This window comes from Bombyx mandarina, chromosome 12 (genome assembly GCF_030267445.1).
Source record: "Bombyx mandarina strain Sakado chromosome 12, ASM3026744v2".
Taxonomy (NCBI): Eukaryota; Metazoa; Arthropoda; class Insecta; order Lepidoptera; family Bombycidae; genus Bombyx; species Bombyx mandarina.
In genome coordinates, this window is record NC_143219.1 from 14,811,322 (window position 1) to 14,832,852 (window position 21,531).

The 21,531-nt window shown below is 37.7% G+C and overlaps 1 protein-coding gene across 1 annotated transcript in view; it reads right to left on the minus strand.

Moving 5' to 3' along the window:
- The window catches only part of bru3 (CUGBP Elav-like family member bruno 3), a 750,372-nt gene that overhangs the window by 3,134 nt on the left and 725,707 nt on the right, over positions 1 to 21,531 (minus strand). The window contains 5 exon segments of the mRNA XM_089732136.1: positions 1,865 to 1,954; positions 3,087 to 3,257; positions 3,780 to 3,848; positions 3,851 to 3,893; positions 4,241 to 4,399. Of these exon segments, the coding sequence (XP_089588262.1) occupies positions 1,865 to 1,954; positions 3,087 to 3,257; positions 3,780 to 3,848; positions 3,851 to 3,893; positions 4,241 to 4,399 (532 nt within the window).

The following is a 21,531-nucleotide window of genomic DNA, read 5'->3' on the forward strand; positions in this document are numbered from 1 at the left end:
CCCACGACGAGCTCACAACCCACCTGGTGATATGTGGGCACTGGAGCCCATAGACATCTACAACGTAAATGCGCCACCCACCTTGAGATATTGTAGTTCTAAGGTCTCAGTATAGTTACAACGGCTGCCCCGCCCTTCCAACCGAAACGCATTACTGCTTCATGGCAGAAATAGGCAGGATGGTGGTACCTACCCGCGCGGACTCACAAAAGGTCCTACCCCCAGTAATTACGCAAATTATAATTTTGCGGGTTTGATTTTTATTACACGATGTTATTCCTTCACTGTGGAAGTCAACCGTGAACATTTGTTAAGTACGTATTTCATTAAAAAAATTGGTACCCGCCTGAGATTCGAACACCGGTGCATCGCTCAACACGAATGCACCGGACGTCTTATCCTTTAGGTCACGACGACTTCAATACACGAATTTTTGAGATGTCTCATTCAGAAAAATTACCCTCGTCTTTGTAGTGGCCTCATATAACGCGGTTTCGAACAAGACGGGATTTTGTAGGAACGTATCTACCGTGTTATAGGAAAGTTACCTGTATTATGAATTCCGTGCCAAGGGACAGAGTTCAATTCTTGCTGGAGTCTCTACTCAAAAGTGTCTCAATACGTCTGCTATTCGCGGTCCGAGTGTTTATGTGTTTGCTTTGTATGTATTTCAGGTGTCCATAGCACGGAAAAATGTCGAATGCTTAACAACAAAAAAAAATTGCTGATATAGTCCGACGAACCAACGGCTAATCCGATCGTAAGTGGTTACCGTGTGCCAAATTCTGAGGACTGTTACTAAACCTCGTTTGAAGAAGGACATGTCATAGTACTCAGAGAGCACCGTGGAAGGGGGGGAAGCTTTAGAATAAACCTGATTTGAAAAATAATGATGATGCGGACTGTTGATGAATGCGGCGGTTCCGAGTAGTAGATTTGGACTCCAAAACTCTTAAACTAAAACATAATTTGCCAGACATGGTTTAAAACGAAAAAAAAAAACAATAAAACTGATAGATTGCAACACGTACGTCGTACATTTATTCGCTCTCATTTATAATTTTTTATTTTATTATCCTTAAGTGATTCATCAAAAAACTTTACGGATACAAGAAGGAGATTTTTAGTTATGTGGCTCGATGTCCGTGTGTAGTTTGAACATTCCACTATTCGGATAGCATTGACTATATATGTACGCTCTATTGGATTGGAGCACACTAAGTAAAAATTAGTAAAAAATGGTAAATAGCATCGAATCGGTTATCAAATTTTTTGTATATATTTTTTTTTTTATAATTCAAATAGGAAGCTATGCTTATTTAGTAAATCGGTACATCCTGATGAAATAAGTGCTAAGCACTATATTCATTTGTTTGGGTTGTCCGTGAATACTGTGAAGTAAACAAACGTGAGGTTAAGATAGCAATAGCATTTTTAATTACGCGTTCGATTCACGAAAACTAAAGAAAATATGATTGGTTTGCTTTGTTTTATTTATATAGTCGTATGCTCTTACGGGGCGAGCCTCTCTTGTTTTATTTCCTGGTTGCATAAAAGAGTGGACTTGATTCAATCAGTGTAATCTATACTAATATATAAATCTACAGTGGTTTTTACGGATTTTCCGTTATAACTACTGAGCCGTGCATCCGATTGACTTGAAACTTGGTATCCATGTAGAAAATACATGTACTTATTGGATAGGCTAATATTTATATGAGTGTTGGACCCCCTAATAATAATTACAATAAATAATAATGTTAATTTTAAATACCCAGAGAGGCGGCCGAGTACGGCTAGTTTTCTTATAAATGAGAGCGTGTCGCGGTAAGCGGTAGGACAATGAAGTTTCTTCGTTACTCACCTACGCCAGGGAAGGGCTGCATTCCCCCTCCGTATGCGTGCTGCAGGGCTGCAGCCTCGCCGTTCGGTAGACCTTGAGTTACCTGCACGGCTGCAAGACATATGACACGGGTGAAAATAAATGAACACACACAGGACCCAGTCCCACGAGATGGTCTGACCAAATACGATCTTCTCTGAACATCAACTTCCACAATGCCCTTCATTAAGCTAAGGGTCGCAGCAGATGGAGGGAAATCGTACGGGAGAAACTGATGCAGCGGGGGAGTCACGACCCTCAGTAATGAGGAAAACGACGCGAGGAGGAGGAGATGAATGTAATGGATGCTTAAATGTGATTTAAGGCTCTTGTAAACTTAATTGTCTTTAATTATTTGTGCCAAAGCTACGAGATTCTTAATCGAAAACAGAAGATACTTTTCTGAACTAAGGGGTTAGTCGTCGAATGACAAGTAAATTTATTCATATAAATGGTTTGTGAATGATTCATCTAAATGCCTCAACATCGCCTAGATACACTATAGAATAGATTGATTGATATGAACATGACATGACTTTTGGAGACTACAGCGTGGTCTTCCATGCTTTATTAAGCGACAGACCGATGGTTCGAATCATGAGGTTAGGTCCTATACTCATTTATTTTGGCAATGTAATAAGCCCCCTATGATGATGGAGGATGAAGACCTTCTCATCTAAATTGAAGATTCATATGAGAAAGTTACTACCTTCTCATCCGTGTCCATTATTTTAGTGGGTGGTTTGAAGATTACTAACCTTCGACACATTGACAACACAGCACTTATTCAAAGAAAGAATTGGCTGAATTTTTGTTTAGATTACAAAATGAGAACAGTTTGATTGATCTCGGTATCCTTCTGCTTGCATCGCGTTTCTGAGGGTCGTGACTTTTACGGAGCATTTTTGTTCGGACTATGTTCCTCCAATCTTTCCTGTCCTCTGTGCAGTAGATAGCGATATTGATGCTGGAGTCCAATGCTGTCTTCATTTGATTGGACCAGCACATGTGACTGCGCAGAATCAACCACTTCAGTCCTCAGTGAATTATATGTAAAAACATGATTCTAAACAATCTGTTTCCAACGAGTGTTAAGCTATTCTCACACAGCTACGTGTAGCCGGTATACTACGCTATAGATCATCATAGCTAGAAAATGATTCAGGTTCTCTGTGGTATCGATACATCCATTTACTCTACTTACGTCCGGTGAATGTTTGGTGAATGCCATTAGTGTAAACCGCTTCTTGGGGCTGTGGTTGTCCATTGGGAGTCTGAGCAGCCATGTTGAAGCCCGGCATAGTAGGAGACGGCAGAGATGGCAGAGCACCGTTGAGAGGTTGACCGGTGCCTATCGCCAGACCAGAAAAGTTATCTGGAATGAGAAAATCCATATCTTATTGATACTGTGTCGGTAAATCGGGTTTGACCAGGCTTAGTAAGATATCAAGTGTAGCATAAATGCTCATCGTAAACGGTCATTCTAGCCTTCATTCATATCAGGTGAATAGATTTTATTCTTGTGGAATGGAAATTAGCAAGACACTTAAGCTTAAGGACTTTGCCATAAGGTGCATAAGGTGAATGCTAAATTTTTTATTTATTTTTTATTACCCTTGTAGGCAGACGAGCATATGGCCCACCTGATGGTGAGTGGTTACCGTCGCCCATGGACTTCTACAATGCCAGGGGCAGAGCCAAGCCGCTGCCTACCGCAAATTTGACATTTTGCCATAATGTAACATTTACAAAACTACATATCGACTATAGCGTCGCATATGAGTTGTTTCAATTGCAGTTACTCTTCGTGTGAAGTTTGATGATTAAGCGATATTTCTAGAGAAGGCATTGGTGAGCGACTTGTGAAGCGATCTTGTTGACAAACGAGAATACACACCGGATGTTGGCGGTACAACAGAGTTAGTCATTCCATTGAGGGCGTGTGATGCGATCGCAGACATAGGGTGATGTAGCCTTGAGCCGTCGCGGCCACCATCAGCGCTGCTTGTTGCTGAAACATTATTTTCAATCGTTAGTGAAGCGTCAAGTCATCACTTTAAAATCTTTATTACAAAATTATTAAAAATGTGTTTATGTTCGATATTTTTGAGATTTAGTTGTAATACTGGAGTTATAGTGATTTAAAAAAGAGTTACAACCTAATTAGTAATATGTGTTACCAATTTGAAGTATAGCGGCTCAGGCAGTACTTTATCAGCCTTAGAATTATAACGGTGTGTGTTTAAATTCCCATTGCAGTTTTAAAGTTACAATAGATCTATTCTTGTATTCGGGATTGTTGTTTTTTGTAGCAAGACTTCTTTTTACCTTAGGTTTGGTTTGGTTAAGTGTATGTACCTGTTCAGTGATGACTTGTGCGTAAGTGTTGTACGTCCCGAACTGGTTGAAGACGAACGGATTCAAGAGGCCCATGTTGCCTGCCATCTGTTGCATACGTCGGAGCTGTCGTTCCTTCTCGGTGTCCGCGAACTTCACTACCAGACTTGAAGATGCACCCTGTAATGGAAGACCCGATTTTAAAATCTAATCTTACATTGTTTTGAAGAATGATTTTGTCCTAGATACACCGAGAGACGTTGAGACCTCACAATAAGAGGAATTAAGAGGAAATGGAGTTGTTTACGCTCCAAATATGGCATATAATTTATAGTTAGTGGCTTGGCTCTGCCCCTGGCATTGCTGAAGTCCATGGGCGACGGTAACCACCATCAGGTGGGCCGTATGCTCGTTTGCCTACAAGGGCAATAAAAAAAAAAAACCTTTTTTTATTATATGCCTAATAAGGCTGCGGGGTGCGAAAAGAGGACTCTTCTTTCTTTGCATCAACCTATCAGGATAAGGATCTCGCTTGGATCCCGACTCCAAAGTGTCCAATTCCTGTCGTATGTTGCTTAGAAGCCGGCAACGGTATTCCAAGAAGACGACGTATAAGCTGCTATACACACATCTTGTGAGCGAACAAGCGTGCAGCGGATGACCGTATTCCGTGAACCAAAAACAACTGTAGTCTAGTGATATGTTTCTTAGTCATTCTTAAGTTTATAATGTTCCCCAAGTACAAAAGGCCATTTTACAATAATTTTTGGTCTTTAGAGTTTTATGAAATATTGACTTCAGTAAGATAATGTTTAAAAACAACAAACTAAGCATTTGCAAATCTGCGAAACCAACAACTATTAAATATTTCAGACAAAACGTTCAGCCCTTTAAATCTGCTTAAAAATTCAATAAACGCCTCGTTCCATTACAGAGTGAATAGTTGAGGAGGCTCCCCCGACAATAACATTCATGAACTAAAGCTGAGAGCGTAATACAGAGCCAGCTAAACGTTCGCATTCATTATGTATTTGTACTGGCGCCGGCAAAAATGTACCACCGGCTCGGCTGGGTTGCTACATGTAAAATTTATTTGTTTCGTTTATTTTTGTTATACGTTTTACTCTGGGTTTAAATTAAATACATTGAGTTATTTCTGGTATCTGTTTACCAGTTAGGAGTGTAGCTGGTGATAAGTGATTTTTTTAAATCATCAACTGTATCATGAAATAAAAGTCTTCATTATAAACGCTTTTGCGGCAGGAATTGCCAAGATGATGATACTTATCCGTGCAGGCTAAGTATACTTCCAACCATTAGTGGTTATTTACTAACTCAAATTTCTTACTAAGTCTTATTTTAATTTGTCCATTCTGGGGCATTATCGAATGAAACAGTTTCTATGTTGGATTTTCGACATCTGTCCCGTGAGCCCTGTTATAAGCCACTCGATTCCAAAACTATACGCTGTAACATTATGCAAAAGATGCACTTTTGGAGATTTTGAAATTGCGGTTATTCTGATTACTTTTTCTATTTTTGGACTGTTATAACGACTATTTTCGGATAAACAGAATAAAAATAATTGTATATTTTAAATAGAGTAGATGTACATTGGTCTGACAACGATAAAATAATGCCGGGCTTAGGATCAGAACCAGAAGAGTTATCATTGAAAATATCTAGTGACATGATTCGATTAAAATTCTAAAAGTGACTAGTTTTTGCATAGCGGGGGCTTTATCACACTTGGCCTGTGGACTATTTCGGTGCGCTATTTTGTGTAGTAGATAGTAAACTACGATTTCTACTTTGCTTTTCCTTTTGTAAGTTTTGTATTCATCACAGTACGTCTTTACGCTTCGTATTGTTTACAATCTTCGGACTGGGCAGTATTTGGTTTTTGATTTGGTCGTAAAACGCATTTCAATTATATACAGTTTTAGGGATTTTTTTTGTTGGAAATCTCATGGGAAAATAGATTTACAAATTGCAACACTATGTTCGCAGTAGGCCTGCCGGGGCCGGCAACAGGTTGCAGTCCCGTTGTTGCAACAAGTTATTTGGGCTCGTTTCCAAAAATGCAGAGGTCGAGATCTCCGCCAAACTTTGGCATGCCGAGCTGCCTCGTACTTCGCCTAATAGCTTTGGGACGAATAGAGTGCGAACAGGGAATATTCTTGTTAATAGCTTTCGAAAAGTGTTATTAATAGATTCATTAGTTAGGGATTTTTTAACACCTTTTTCTAAATAATATCGTAGAGAAGTGGCCACTGCCAATGGAGGACCAACCATCAACAATAGAAGTCCAATCTAGAGTTTAACTGAAGTGGTAGTAATGATAAGGTAATGGTCTAATTACGTTGGGTTGATGGATACGTTATCTTCTTTTCTGTTAAGTAACTTGAACAGATGAGGTCAAAGATCTCACTTGATGTAAAATGGCCACCGTGCATACCGGTGCGTAACGTGTCGTGAATCATCATCATTCATCATTATCCTGCCCTTCTCCCAGTCACCTGGGGTCGGCGCAACATGTTTGCTCCTTCCATACTCTTTTATCATATACCATTTCTTCGCTCACTCCCCTCCTACCCATATCGTCTTTCACACATTCCATCCATTTCTTCTTCTTAGGTCTACCTCTTCCTCTAAATCCTTCCACGTTCATAGTTAACACTCTATGAAATGTGAATATGGTTCTCATTTTAAGATCTCTTACTAACTGTAGGGTAGGGGGTTCAGCCCTTGGTAGACAAAACTTCTTCAACAATATACAGATTTTATCTCTCGAGGTCTTTGTACCTTCATCCTCTCAGTACTATTACTGGAAGGTGGTCACCGTCGGTCGAGACATGTAAATTAAATAAAATCATCTTCGTATTTTTCCTTCTAAATTGGAGTTTACCTTTTTTATACTCTAATACTATTCGTTCTGTGTGGATGTCCTACTCATTTGTTTCAAACTATTTACTTTAGTCCATTATATTATTACGGCACTAATGTATTCTAATAGAGTTATCCTTTGTACAGTTTTGTAGTCTTTACGTTTCCGTTTGATTATTATTATTGATAATTTAGATCATCGTCACTTGATCACGAGTGCATTTGGATCGTTTCAAACTCAGGAAAAAAGATCAGAGACCAATTATGACTCATCTTGATAATTGTACATGGATGGACGTGTAACCTTCTCATGACCGATTGATGATAAATATTTGTTGTAAAAACAAATGGAAGTTGCTACAGGTTCTCTCGTCGAAGAATTTACAACTTGGCAAAGAGCTATCGTCGCTTATCTCTAGAAATCGCAATTACATCTCGAACTCGAATTAAATATTGTAATTTGCCAACAAAAAAATACTTAGCAACAATATCATTAAGGGAACAAGATGATATTACGGGTGGGGCGTAACTAAGTTATCAAGTCATTAAGTGAAGTGGGAGATTGATGGCGACAGTTACCGACGAATTTCATTAATGAGTACGCGTTTTGAAGTACACTATAATGCATTCATTAATTTCTTATAACTTGTGTTCCCCCGATAGTCGAAATTCGACTATAATTAATTTAAATTATAAGTTTGAACATTAGTATGGTTCTATTGTCAAACACTATTATACTTCTATAATATAATCACAGATTCCGCCAAAACTAAATTATAGATAAATAATATTAAAGACAAGCAATATTTATATTATTCTCAATAAGACAACAGACTTTAAATAATAACATAAGTTTGACAAAAAACGAGCGAGTTGTTGATTTCGATGGATTTATAAATAGTCTTGATACATTAGTTAGCTTGGTAGTTTGAGACCTACTACACTTTCTTTAGCCCTCTCATTAAACAATACCTCTGCACCCATCCATAATCTGTTTCCATAGATTATTTTCGCCATGTATTTGCAGTAGGCAGCGGCTGGCTCTGCCCCTGGCATTGCTGAAGTCCATGGGCGACGGTAACCACTCACCATCAGGTGGGCCGTATGTTCGTCTGCCTACAAGGGCAATAAAAAAAAAAAAGTATCATTTGAGCTTGGAGTGAAATAATACGACGGTCCATGACATTTCCTGAGGGCTCTGGTTCTTCAAACGCGGTTTGAAAATAATACCTAGCGATGGCCAGCAGTTTGGCTATGTGTTTAGTGTTGTCGATGTCCGTGGGCGATAGTCATGAACCGTCATTAGGTGAGCTGCAGGCTGGACTCAAAGCTAATCGAAACAAAACATGAAAAATACCTTGTCGTTTTTAATTTAGAGTTAAAATATAAAGAGCTTTGATGTAAATATTTTATTATTTACTAGTTGACCCGGCAGACTTTGTAGTGCCTCAATCGATAAATAAAATACCTAATCTAAAATATATCTACCTTTTAAACCTTCTCTGGACTTTCACAAATAATTCAAGACCAAAATTAGCCAAATCGGTCCAGCCGTTCTCGAGTTTTAGCGAGACTAACGAACAGCAATTCATTTTTATATATATAGATAGATGATAAAGTTTAAATAACATTCAATTTTATTAAACGTTTGTAGAATCAATTTTGAAATGTTGCAACAGAGCACCTTATTTATCTTTTACGATTTTGATATTCCGAAAAAATTAACCAAAACAGCAAAATAAATTATGACTTGGTGATATGTTATTCGCACCCCGATAAAACTCTAACGCAGCCCTTAATCCGTAGCGTGAATCTCATATCGCATTTTATTACGCAATCACTTCACTCCCGCCGTGATGTCACTTAATTAGAGATGCAAGCTTCACAACATGCAATATATTTTTTTCTTATTGCTTAGATGGATAGACGAGCTCACAGCCACCTGGTGCTAAGTGGTTACTGGAGCCATAGATATTTAGAACGTAAATGCGCCACCTAACTTGAGATGTAAGTTCTAAGGGTCTCAGTATAGTTACAACGGCTGCCCCACCCTTCAACCGAAATGCATTACTGCTTCACGGCAGAAATACGCAGGGTGGTGGTACCTACCCACGTGGACTCACAAGAGTCCTACCACCAGTGAATAATAATTCTTAGTTAAGGAAAAAATAATGTATTAACCAAAATTTTGTCTGTGTGATTTAAGCAACGGGATAGTCGCATTAATCCTATAGGTCAAAACGACTAATTACTGTGACAGTTGAGGTCAGAGTTCAAACTTAATTCGATAAGGCTATGCGTTATGATAATCGCCTTATCGTTGCCGCCGCGGACATTCCCCCGACTCCCGCCACGCAGGAGTCAGTCACCGACGACGCCCTAGACACGTCCTTACGGTTCCATCAGATCCAATAAGCAAGGGGCATTAGACATCAGACGCCTTCAGCTCTGATACTAGGAGCAGGCTTAGCGACTCAGGTATTCGTATTACGTGCAACCATACGTCAGCCCACTGAGTTTCTCGCCGGATCTACTCAGCGGGTCGCGATTCCGATCCGGTAGTAGATTCATTCACGAAGCCTTGGTTTGTTAGGTCTAATCCGAAAGTGCTCGGACAGCTTTTAGCAATACCTCCCCTCTTGGCTGAGTGTTGTTCGCCCACCTATTCTGGTAAAGCTGGAAATGCCTTTGGGCAAACAGTAATCCTCCATTAAAAAAAGCAACTGTATTATGTACTTATCATTTAAAATAGAGAGGCTTCATTGCTTGGAGAAAGAAAAGGCCATATGGTACCTTCTAATATAGGCTCAAAATACGCACTCTTATGAGTAATTGCTAAACATAACATAAAGGGTCAAATGACCCATTTTGAACTTTTACAATGAATCTACAGTTATTATACTATTTTGTTTGTTTTGTTTTGTTTATTTGAGTAATGCTTGTCGTATATCGTTACCTACCCGCTACAGTAGAAATAGGTACCAGAAAGTGTCGGTATGATTAGTGCTCAAACGCAAATTGCTTTAAGATAGAAATAGGTAAAGCAGCGTCCCTCAGGTTTACACCAAGTAATAATTTGCTAATTAAATTAAAATATGTTCGATTTCCTATTGTGCACATGGCAACACAACACTAATGACGTGCACGGGTAGCGTCCATCAACACGCTATACCAATGCCATCCCAACGCCGTACTTTACAATTAACTAGATACATTTTGAGTCGCTAATTGTTGTTCTTGTTCCGAGTTCACTCTCATAATTATGATTCAAGTTTACGTGTGAGCGTCTAAATGATAAAGTGTTTTACTTAATGGATTCTTAACTTAATTATAAAACAGTGCGATGCAAATTTCAATAATTATTTAGTTACGTATATTTACTAGTCGTTATGTTACTGGTGGTAGGACGTCTTGTGAGTCCGCACAGAGTACCACCACCCTGCCTATTTCTGAAATGAAGGAGTAATGCATTTCGGTTCGAAGGATGGGGCAGTCGTTGTACTATAAAACTGAGACCTTAGAACTCATATCTCAAGTAGGTGGCGGCATTTACGTTGTAGATATCTATGGGCTCCATTGACCATTTAACATCAGTTGGGCCGTGAGCTCGTCCACTCACCTAAGCAGTTAAAGAAACAGTAAACAGTACTTGTGTCACTGAAATAAATTCATTTGTCCCAAAATGAGGTCTTTTAATAAAATATAGTCAAACAAACCGTTCCCTTTCCATGGGTCTTGATTTATTGCACTGTATTCGTAACCCGAGGCACATTGGTCCGGTGACGGTAATGTAAACAGAATCAGTGTTTATGTACGAGACAGATAGAGATAGAGACGGTAAATAACTGCCTCGGAGACAGAGGGCTTCCTATCAAACTGACAATGTAGCTAGCGCAGGTCGGGAGTTCGGACGGAATTCAAGTCGTAGTGGCTTATTAATTTTTTCTACCTATGCTGATAACCTTGAGAAGCTATTTCAGCTTCGCCCTAACGTGTCGGTGAGCTCATGGGGCTCAAGCCGGAGTGTTGCTAGCACTGGCCCAAGCAAGAGCAGTGCTTCGCAGAATCTACCACCGGATCGGAAACGGAACCCACTGAGAAGATCCGGCGAGAAACTCAGTGGGCTGTGTCTGTCGTGGCTAAATGATAAGACGTGCAATCGTATGAAGCGATGCGTCTGTACCGGTGTTCGAATCCTGCCGGATGGTAGCAATTAGAAGTCGTCGTGGCCTAACGGATAAGACGTCCGATGCCTTCGTGTTGAGCGATGTACCGGTGTTCGAATCTCAGGCGGGTACCAATTTTTCTAATGAAATACGTACTCAATAAATGTTCACGATTGACTTCCACGGTGAAGGATCATAATCCATAGTGTAATAAAAATCAAACCCGCAAAATTATAATTTGCGTAATTACTGGTGGTAGGATCTCTTGTGAGTCCGCGCGGGTGGGTACCACCACCCTGCTTATTTCTGCCGTGAAGCAGTATTGCGTTTCGGTTTGAAGGGTGGGGCAGCCGTTGTAACTATACTTGAGATCTTAGAACTTATATCTCAAGGTGGGTGGCGCATTACGTCGTAAATGTCTATGGGCTCCAGTAACCACTTAACACCAGGTGGGCTGTCAGCTTGTCCACCCATCTAGAAATAAAAAAATCTCTAATGAAATACGTACTTATAATATGTCCAAGAATGTCTTCCACGATGAAGGAAGGGCATCGTGTAGTAAAAATGAAAGTCGCAAAAATTTTGATTACTGGTGGTAGGACGCCTTGTAAGCCCGCATGTGTAAGTATATGGATACGTATTTAGGGACCCTATCTATTGCTGGTGTGAAGGGTGGGGCAGTTGTACGATAAAACTGAGACTTTAGAACTAGTGCTTTAAGGTAGGTGGCGTTTACGTTGTTGATGTCTATGGGCTCCGCTAACGCTAGGTGCGCCGTGAACTCGTTCATACATCTAAGCAATTTAAAAAGGATTCTGTATACAGGATCTCTTTGTTTTTAAATTAGGAATTTTCATTTTACACTTTCTCCCGTAGTTGTGGTTAAAAATGTATGGTTTTATCTTACAATAACTGCGAAATACAGCTGTTACTGTTTTTCTGATATACAGTGCGGTCCTGTGCCAGATTGGGCGGAAGCGGCTACGTGGGTTGATACGGACACGGGGGGACGAGGTATGGTGCAAATGTACAAGATAATAATTACATTATTATATCTAAATCTCGTCTAAATTAATTAACATCGATAAAAATTTGTTTCTTAAGAATTTGATGAGAAAAATGTTGATAATGTAAATAATTTTATAGGTTGTTAGTCTCAAATATTATTAATCTGTTAGTGACAATCTTGAAAAACTACTCTACACTATACTTTTCAATTACATTACTTTTAAAATTATTCAAAGTAACTTTGTACAATTTCTTTTATTAATTTTGCTCTTAAGCCGCAAACGTTGTTCATGAATACGAAAGATACGATAGCTATATGAAATTAGCTTCTGCTTCTCTGATAAGACGTCTTACCCATTAGACCAACGGCGCTTATGCCTAAAGCAAACGACTGATATCTTTTAGCGAGTGAATGTAGAATGTTCGGAGTTTATTTTTTTTGTATAATAAGTTTTTAATTATTAAGAAGCTGTGAAAAACACGACTCATCTTTTTGTTATAATACTTCTATTTCGCGATACACATAACTTTCTATAAGCTCTTGAACTTTACAGACCAGCTATGACAATCATAATGTATTCAAGAAATTTATCTTTTTTCATAGTTCGAGTTCATCTACTGTCTACAGTATAAAGAGAACGCCACTTGTGATGGTATCATATATATTTTAATAATATTCTTTGAACTGAACGAATGAATACTTGCGACGAAGATAGAACGTTGCTAAGGTCATCCCAATTCGCCTATTATATTCTACTAGCGACCCGCTTCGCTTCGGAAACTGTAATTTATTATTGATTTCTTGACTATTAAATTGATGTTATTATAGATATAAACCTTCATCTTTAATCACTCTATCTATTAAAAAAACTGCATCAAAATCCGTTGCGTAGTTTTAAAGATTTAAGCATACGTAGGGATATAGGGACAGAGAAAGCGACTTTGTTTTATACTATGTAGTGACTAGCGACTCGCCCTCGCTTCGCTTCGGAAACTGTAATTTATTATTGATTTCTCCACTATTTAATTGATGTTATTATACATATAAACCTTCCTCTTCAATCACTCTATTTATTAAAAAAACCGCATCAAAATCCGTTGCGTAGTTTTAAAGATTTAAGCATACGTAGGGATATAGGGACAGAGAAAGCGACTTTGTTTTATACTATGTAGTGACTAGCGACTCGCCCTCGCTTCGCTTCGGAAACTGTAATTTATTATTGATTTCTCCACTATATAATGGATGTTATTATACATATAAACCTTCCTCTTCAATCACTCTATCTATTAAAAAAACCGCATCATAATCCGTTGCGTAGTTTCCAAGATTTAAGCATACATAGGAATATAGGGACAGAGAAAGCGACTTTGTTTTATACTATGTAGTGCTATATAATATAATATTCCATATCATATTATAATATTCTATACAATGCTTTGCCGCTACTTTGAAATTTCCCTCTACCTCTATCTTAATATGAATCGCTTAGCCCGCCCTGAGATAGTGTGTTTCACCAAATCCATACGTCCGGAGACCTACCAAATGTCCTTAGGGCTAAATCTTACTGAGGATGTCGTGTGACGTTGCATATCGGAAGCTGTGCGGTTAGACTATGGGATGTCTGGTTCTTGATCTAATGCCTAGATTGTGGCGTCTCGTCGTGTTTGGTTTATTATTGTACACGTAATGACGTACTGTTCACATTATTACGATACGATATTATAGTTTAGGGCGGTTCTAAACTACGTTTCGGTTTGGAGGGTGGGCAGCCGTTGTAACTATACGTGAGACCTTAGAATTAGATATTAGAATTAATAGACCTTAGAATTAGACCTTAGAATTAATAGACCTTATATCTCAAGGTGGGTGGCGCATTTACGTTGTAGATGTCTACGGGTTCCAGTGACCACTTAATACCAGGTGGGATGTGAGCTCGTCCACCCGCCTAAGCAATAAAAATAAAATAAAAATAAGTGTACGTTGTTTGAATTTCGCTGGCCGTAAATATAAATAGAATTACGTCACGCGCTTATTTTTCTGTTTTGAAGCTTGTTACAGCTTTGGCTGTTATTCGCCGACATTTGAAAATTGCCCTAGCCTTGCACCCAGAAAAGACTAACAGTATTTTGAGTTCTGGCAATTTTTACTGATTCACGACTTCCCGATAAGCGTATCCCCGGTTTTAGATAATCAAATAATTATTTTATTTCCTAATACTAGAGAACGTTTTAACGCAAGCGAACCTAAAGAATGATCAGACGTTCTTTAGTTTTATTAGCGTTAAAATTTATGTGGTAAGAACCCTGATCTTTTCCTTCGTCATCTGACAGTTGGCGCTGACGTTCTCCGAGCACGTGTCATGTCGCGGTTTCTGTTTATTTGTACCACGTTTATCTCTTCTCTCATACCCATCATGCCACTGGAAAAAACAAAGATAGTTGGCAGTACAGCGTCTATTATTGCTCTGGTAACACTTCAATTAAAAATATAATCACAATATTATGGACTTTTTGGCGGGAACGTGAGCAGTGAAGTTGTGTGATATGTTTTATTTTGTCTATTTAGTGTTTCTTCGGGTTTAAATGTGTAATAACGGTGGTTTATTAACTGCTTAATATCTGTGAAAGTGCGTAAATTTGGCAAAATGAAACAAAGCGGTTGGACGTAACTTCTCGATATCCTCCAAAAAGTCCACTAAAAAAATCTCAGTAAATGACCACCATTTTACTGAGATTATATTTCATCCCATATCATCTCATATCATTTCATTTAATTTCATCCCAGTTGATTAATGTCTCAAATTAATCATTTTCATTTCATTTCATTCCATATTATCATTTTTGATAAAAATAAGAATATAAACTAAAATAAGACATGACCTAAAGGTCTTAGTTACAAGGTTATAAAATCCTTTAAAAAATAATAATCACAATACTATACCTACTAATGTTGGCATTGGACCCTACATATTATGTATGTATGAAATGTAATATATGTATTTGTGAACAGTTCAGTATTACGGTCCATTGGCTCGAGCTAGTGTGGGATGCGTAATACTAGAGAGATATTCTAGGGAAATACTCTTACGATGTTTTGGTTTAAAATTTCGCGGCTATCCATAATATAAGCCCTATTGTTTAATCGGTTTTTGCTACTATTTTCACCTCTAAGCATTATCCGATATTTAAGAAATTGATTTCAATTTTTATAAATTATATAGTTTAAATTTTAATGGAAGTCGACAAAACATTGGCTAAAGTAAAAGATTAATTAAAAAAATATATTGAATGTATTACTATGTTTCCTGTTTTTTTTTCTAAACTAATCTTCTACTTTTCTACTAATTCTATACTTACTTTCTTACATTTTTATTATCATTAAATTCCTTTTTAACTTCTACTAAAACTTAAATCCCAAAGCCGCACTTCAAAACACGTTTCAAAGCGTTGGCAACATTATGCAAAGATAAAACAGTTCGGTGACGTAGGCTCATCGCAACATCTGTTCCAGTACAAGTACATCGCCGGCAAATCCCTTCCCTTACTTAAGTAATACCTCCTTTATTGCCAGAGTAAACTTTAAAAGATTCTAATTAAGTTGGAAGCTTCCCGTTAGGGTTGCCCGCTTAGTTATGGGCGGACTTAATTGAATTTTGAAAATTTTAATTGTTGTCAAATTTAACAATAAAATATAATTTGTGTTGCAATTGTTCGGGTGTGCTGTTTATTTTGTAATTAAATTTCTATGGATTCGTGCGATACGTATTCATAGTTGACATTAATGGGCAGAAAAGCTCAGGACTCTACTGTTATTAAGCTTTTGAAAATAGAAAAAATCTAAATTATTATTTTATTTTAGATTTTAATATAACATATTCGTTTTTTAATGTATTCGATTTTTATTGTGCACTGTGTTCATGTCTTTACCCCAAATTCCGGTGAAAACTAGCGTTGGTTATTTACGAGCAACCTTATTTATGCTGAATTAGGGCCGGATTTCCAGCGAACAACGATAAAACTTTTAATTTACGCTATCAATTACTCATTGAATACTGCTATTTTTTAAACACATTTCTTTCACCCTGAATAAAGATTATCTACTATATCTAAGAAGAGTAGGTTTTATAAAGGTATGTTTATAAACATTGTATTTTAAACTGTATTACACAAACACTATTTTTCATTTCATACTTGAGTGTTAGATAGAATAATATTTATTTTATAATATTCTGCAATTTAATATATCGTTAATTTTATTAAAAACTAGCTGTACCCGTCCGCTTCGCTGGTCATTTAAAATTAACATTATTATTTCTCACCCCCACAAAGATTCTCATCAATAACGCCCCCGAAACTGGTGTAGAGAGTCCAACACTCATATAAATCCTATCCATTAAATACATGTATTTTCTACATAAATACCAAGTTTCAAGTCAATCGGATGCACGGTTCAGTAGTTATAACGGAACATCCGTAAAAACCACTGTAGATTTATATATTAGTATATATAGATTTCTAATTGAAATGTCATTAATTTTGTTGATCACGGAATCTATCTAAAATTTCGATCAATCAGGATAAAGCGAATTAGACACACCAATAAAAGTTTATCAGGCAGCCCTGCGGTTTTCATTCTCCGCTTTTAGGGAACAACGCCTTCGACACCGGCATTTATATGAGGGTATTACTGGCCATCCCTGGACCTTGGACCACGCTCGCTCGTCGGTCGAATAAAACCAGGATAACGCGCCCGAGGTTTAACTGAAAATGGCTACCTCAAACGGGTGCCGTTTCGATTTCATTAAACAAGTACGTTTTCTATATACTAAAAATAGTTTTGTAATACTTAACTAAAATTACATGGGTGCGGTTTTGAAGAATTGTCGTAAAAGTTAAATGTAATGTATTAAAATATACGTATTGAGAAAGTGCTGTAATTACATTCTAGTATTGAAAAGAATATGCAAATGCATATAGCAAATTTATTTGCATATTCAATTAAATTCTTTTTAGCATTTCCCTTGGTTTTAGTGTGTCGTTGACACAACTAAAACTAATTTTACGGTTTGTTCTTACTTTTTAATAACATAATATATAATATAATAACAATAAAAAACGAGTATAAATCGTAAAAGTAGTTATAATTATGGAAATAACGTTCAAATTAAATAAAAGGCAAACAACTATTCTTGATTTGATCTTTTTGACATATTTATGGACTAAATCGAATCGTAATTATTTTGATTTCCAGTAAGATTGATGATTGCTATACTGTGTTAAAAACTTCCGAAATACTGGCAGTACTGTAGAAAAATAGAACAATAAAGTAGAATCTACATACAAGATTATTTAATAATCGAAATCAATATAAAAAAAATAAAGATTCTCAAATCATAATCATATAAGTGCATAAATAACAGAGAATTGCTTTCACACAAAACCAATTTATCCGACAGTTCAACAATTGTCTACATTCGGGAACTATTCAATTAAAGTAATGTATAAACACCTTCGGTCCCGCCCGACCTTTTAACATTCACACCCTTTGTCACGAGCTTAGACCGGTTTATATCCGTGGTCCAGTCCGGTTCGTGCCGCACCAAACCGGTTTGTACCGATTTAACCCGGGAATCGTGCCGATCACACCTATTTGTGTTTCAATTAAGGATACGCCCCGAATCTGCGGTTTTGTCTTGATTAATACAATAACTGTGCGTACATTTATAGTGGACGGGTTCCTGGTTTAATGATTAATTGTTTCCGACACGTTTTAGAAGTGATAGTGGGTTGCAAGTGTTGGGATAAATGGACGATTTTGAGCAATATCTTGACGAATGTTGTCATGAAATTTTTTAGACAGCATGTTATCAGGTAATACACATATGTCGTGTGCCATTCACGGATAAAATCAGTACTCTTCGTGATGATCTTTTAATACTTGTGATTTGTAATAAATATCGTTTTTAGGATAACGCCGGTTTTATACCGATATAATATCCTTTTTTGGAAGTTAACTGTGAAGGACTAATTAAAACTAGAATAAAACTTGAGATTCAAATTAGCTGGGAAGGGCAATTACAATTTCATGAATGATTTATGTAAATTTAATGATTTAATACGTCTCCCAGACATGAATTAGAGAAACTCATAATTTTGGGTCGCATAGAGGGCAAGCGCGCCGTAGGCAGAAGTCAGAACACCAGCGAGATCGTCAGATCTGGTTAAGAAAGTAGTTGATTGTAGTTTATACCATACGGTCCATGCCACCCATGACCAAATACTATGGAGGAAAATCACACGGGTGGTAGGACGTCTTGTGAGTCCGCACGGGTAGGTGCCACCACCAAGTTATGAGTTTCGGTTTGAAGGGTGGGGCAGCCATTGTAACTATACTGAGACCTTAGAACTATATCTCAAGTGAGGCGGCGGCATTTACGTTGCAGAAATCTATGGGCTCCGGTAACCAATTAGCACCAGGTGGGCCGCGAGCTCGTCTGTGTGGTCGCGATCCTCGGTGAGGGAACGATGAAGAAGAAGAATTGTTTTAGTGCGGCCGTTAATATTATTCTTTTAAAATCAAACAAATTTCTGGAGTAGTTTTTTAATTTCGTATATGGATGATACTATGGTTCACACGAAGTGCTTATAGTATATTAGACTCGTTAAAAGCTTAAAAACTTCAGTTGAACAGTGCTTTCAAACGCCAACAAGCTTATTTTGTGTTCCGTTCATTAAGGATTAGAGCACAAATTAAGCTATTTCTATTCAAACACGGTAACCGAATCGAAATTTCGCATGACTCGAACGAAGTTTCCACGAAAATCTCTCGAATTTTCAGTGTTGGCAACACCGAGTACATCTGGCCGGAATCCTGTTATGAATGTTCAGTAATATTAAGGCACTACAGCTGAGCCTAATCCACAAACTAAGCCTTGTTAAATTTGTAATATTGTCTATAAAATATCTAAGGATTTGAAAGCTGTGAAAGTTATACAGCAAAACTTGAGCTAATATTTTGTAGGAGCTTCCAGTGAGATCGAGATATTTGGGGTATATTGATCATTAAGGGCTGAAGGTTAAAACGTCGAGATATTCAGTACTGTCACAAAGATTTATTTTCTATAATTCGCTTTAGGATCACCAATGCTGCATCTTACTTTACGACATAAGGTCGAATTATTTTAAGAGGGCTATACGAGCTATTCTTTTCTAGCTTGCTATTCCAGTTTGAATTCGTCGTTGCCTAAAGGATAAGACGCCCGGTGCATTCGTGTCGAGTGATGCAACGGTGTTCGAATCTCGCAGGCAGGTACCAATGAAATTTCGGTATGAAATTTCTAATGAAGTACGTACTTAACAATTGTTCACGATTGACTTCCACGGCGAAGGAATAACATCGTGTAATAAAAATCAAAATAATGGGTAGGTACCACCACCCCACCCTATTTCTGCCGTAAAGCAGTAATTCGTTTCGGTTTGAAGGATGGGGCAGCCGTTGTATACTGGCATACTGAGACCTTAGAACTTATATCTCAAGGTGGGTGGCGCATTTACGTTGTAGATGTCTATGGACTCCAGCAATCATTTTGGGTCCACCAAAGAGCTTCGGTTCTCTTTTGTTTTGTATTGTGTGCTACTTGCTCTGAGATAATGTTTAAGTTGATCCAAATATCTCTTTTACACTGCATTTATTGATAAGAGCAAATATTGATCTTGAAACACATCCGAAAGAGAAAAAATATAATGCATTTTGGAATCAGTTCCATCTTGCTTATTTAATAATTAACTTGTTGGCAGATGAGCGTATGGTGATTGGTTAATGTCTCCCATGGACGTCAACAATATCAGAGGTACATACAAAACGCGTTTATCAATAAACGACCCTCGAACAATCTCCAGAAGTCTTCAAAGAAAAATTCTCCGGACTATCAAACCGGATTGCTTAAAGAAGGTTAGCTCTTCAAACGGAAACGGAGGATTGTTTCATAAAATAGTACTCGAGCATTTAAAGGTGGATCACAGAAAAGTAAAACAGACATCAAATACGTTCTTAAATTTTCATTTACAAAGGGAAGAAAGAGTATTTTATCAAAAAAAAGCCGCATTACACGAACCGTTCATCGAATTTTCGAGACCCTTACCAGTATTCTCGAGTTCGTCCTGCAATAACTGCCTGTTGTATTATTCATAGTCCAATTATTGTAAAAGGAGTCTTCTGTTTCTTCCGCTCGTAGCTAAGGAGTAGTGATGGGAAAGTTTAATGCGCATGCAATTGACAGTATCGGATACAACAGATATAAATGAAACCTGTAATTTAGAGTTTTAATTTTCTTATCTGAGTTTACTACTACGGGGTTAACGAAGAACAGAGCATTATTTTTGGTGATGCACCTTTATTTAACAGGTTCAGGAATAGCGCTCAAGTTTTCATGTTAGAATTCAGAGTTAGAATTTCATGTTAGAATTGTTCGAGATGATACCAACGTCTCGTTTTTACCATCGCACCGCTCGCCACCGGAGTAGAGTTCATCCATACTACATGGAGCCACTGCGGTCATCCACAGTGCGTTTCCAGAGGTCTTTTTTGCCACGTACCATCCGGCTATGGAATGAGCTCCCCTCCACGGTGTTTCCCGAGCGCTATGACATGTCCTTCTTCAAACGAGGCTTGTGGAGAGTATTAAGCAGTAGGCAGCGGCTTGGCTCTGCTTCTGGCATTGCTGAAGTCCATGGGTGACGGTAACCACTTACCATCAGGTGGGCCGTACGCTCGTATGCCTACAAAGGCAATAAAAAAAAAAGTTTTGATTTTGTATGGCTATGCGTGCTTATGTTATTGAAATAAGACGATCACTTAAAACATTACTGTGTCTTCTGAAGCAAATTTTTTTCTTGCAAGTGTCTCAGCATAGTATGAGAAATTATTTTGTTTTGTAGCTGCATTTTTATGGTACAAAGAAAGACAATTTTATGCAAAATAAATTTCACCTAGTATTGTTTAATTTTCAACAGATTTTTTAATAAAAGGTCACGTTTCTATTGCATACATTATTATATTAATATAGTATGTACTCGTAGTATCAGATCCGATCCCGACGGGTATTTTGTTTGATGTGATTTATGTATATCAGTGTCTGTGGGTATAAAAAGTCTTCTAACAAAATTGAAAAGTAAAGTAAAATTCAAATTTTGAAATAAGATAGAACGCAATCGATACGTGTTTTCGTATAATCGGATGCGGATGCGGATATC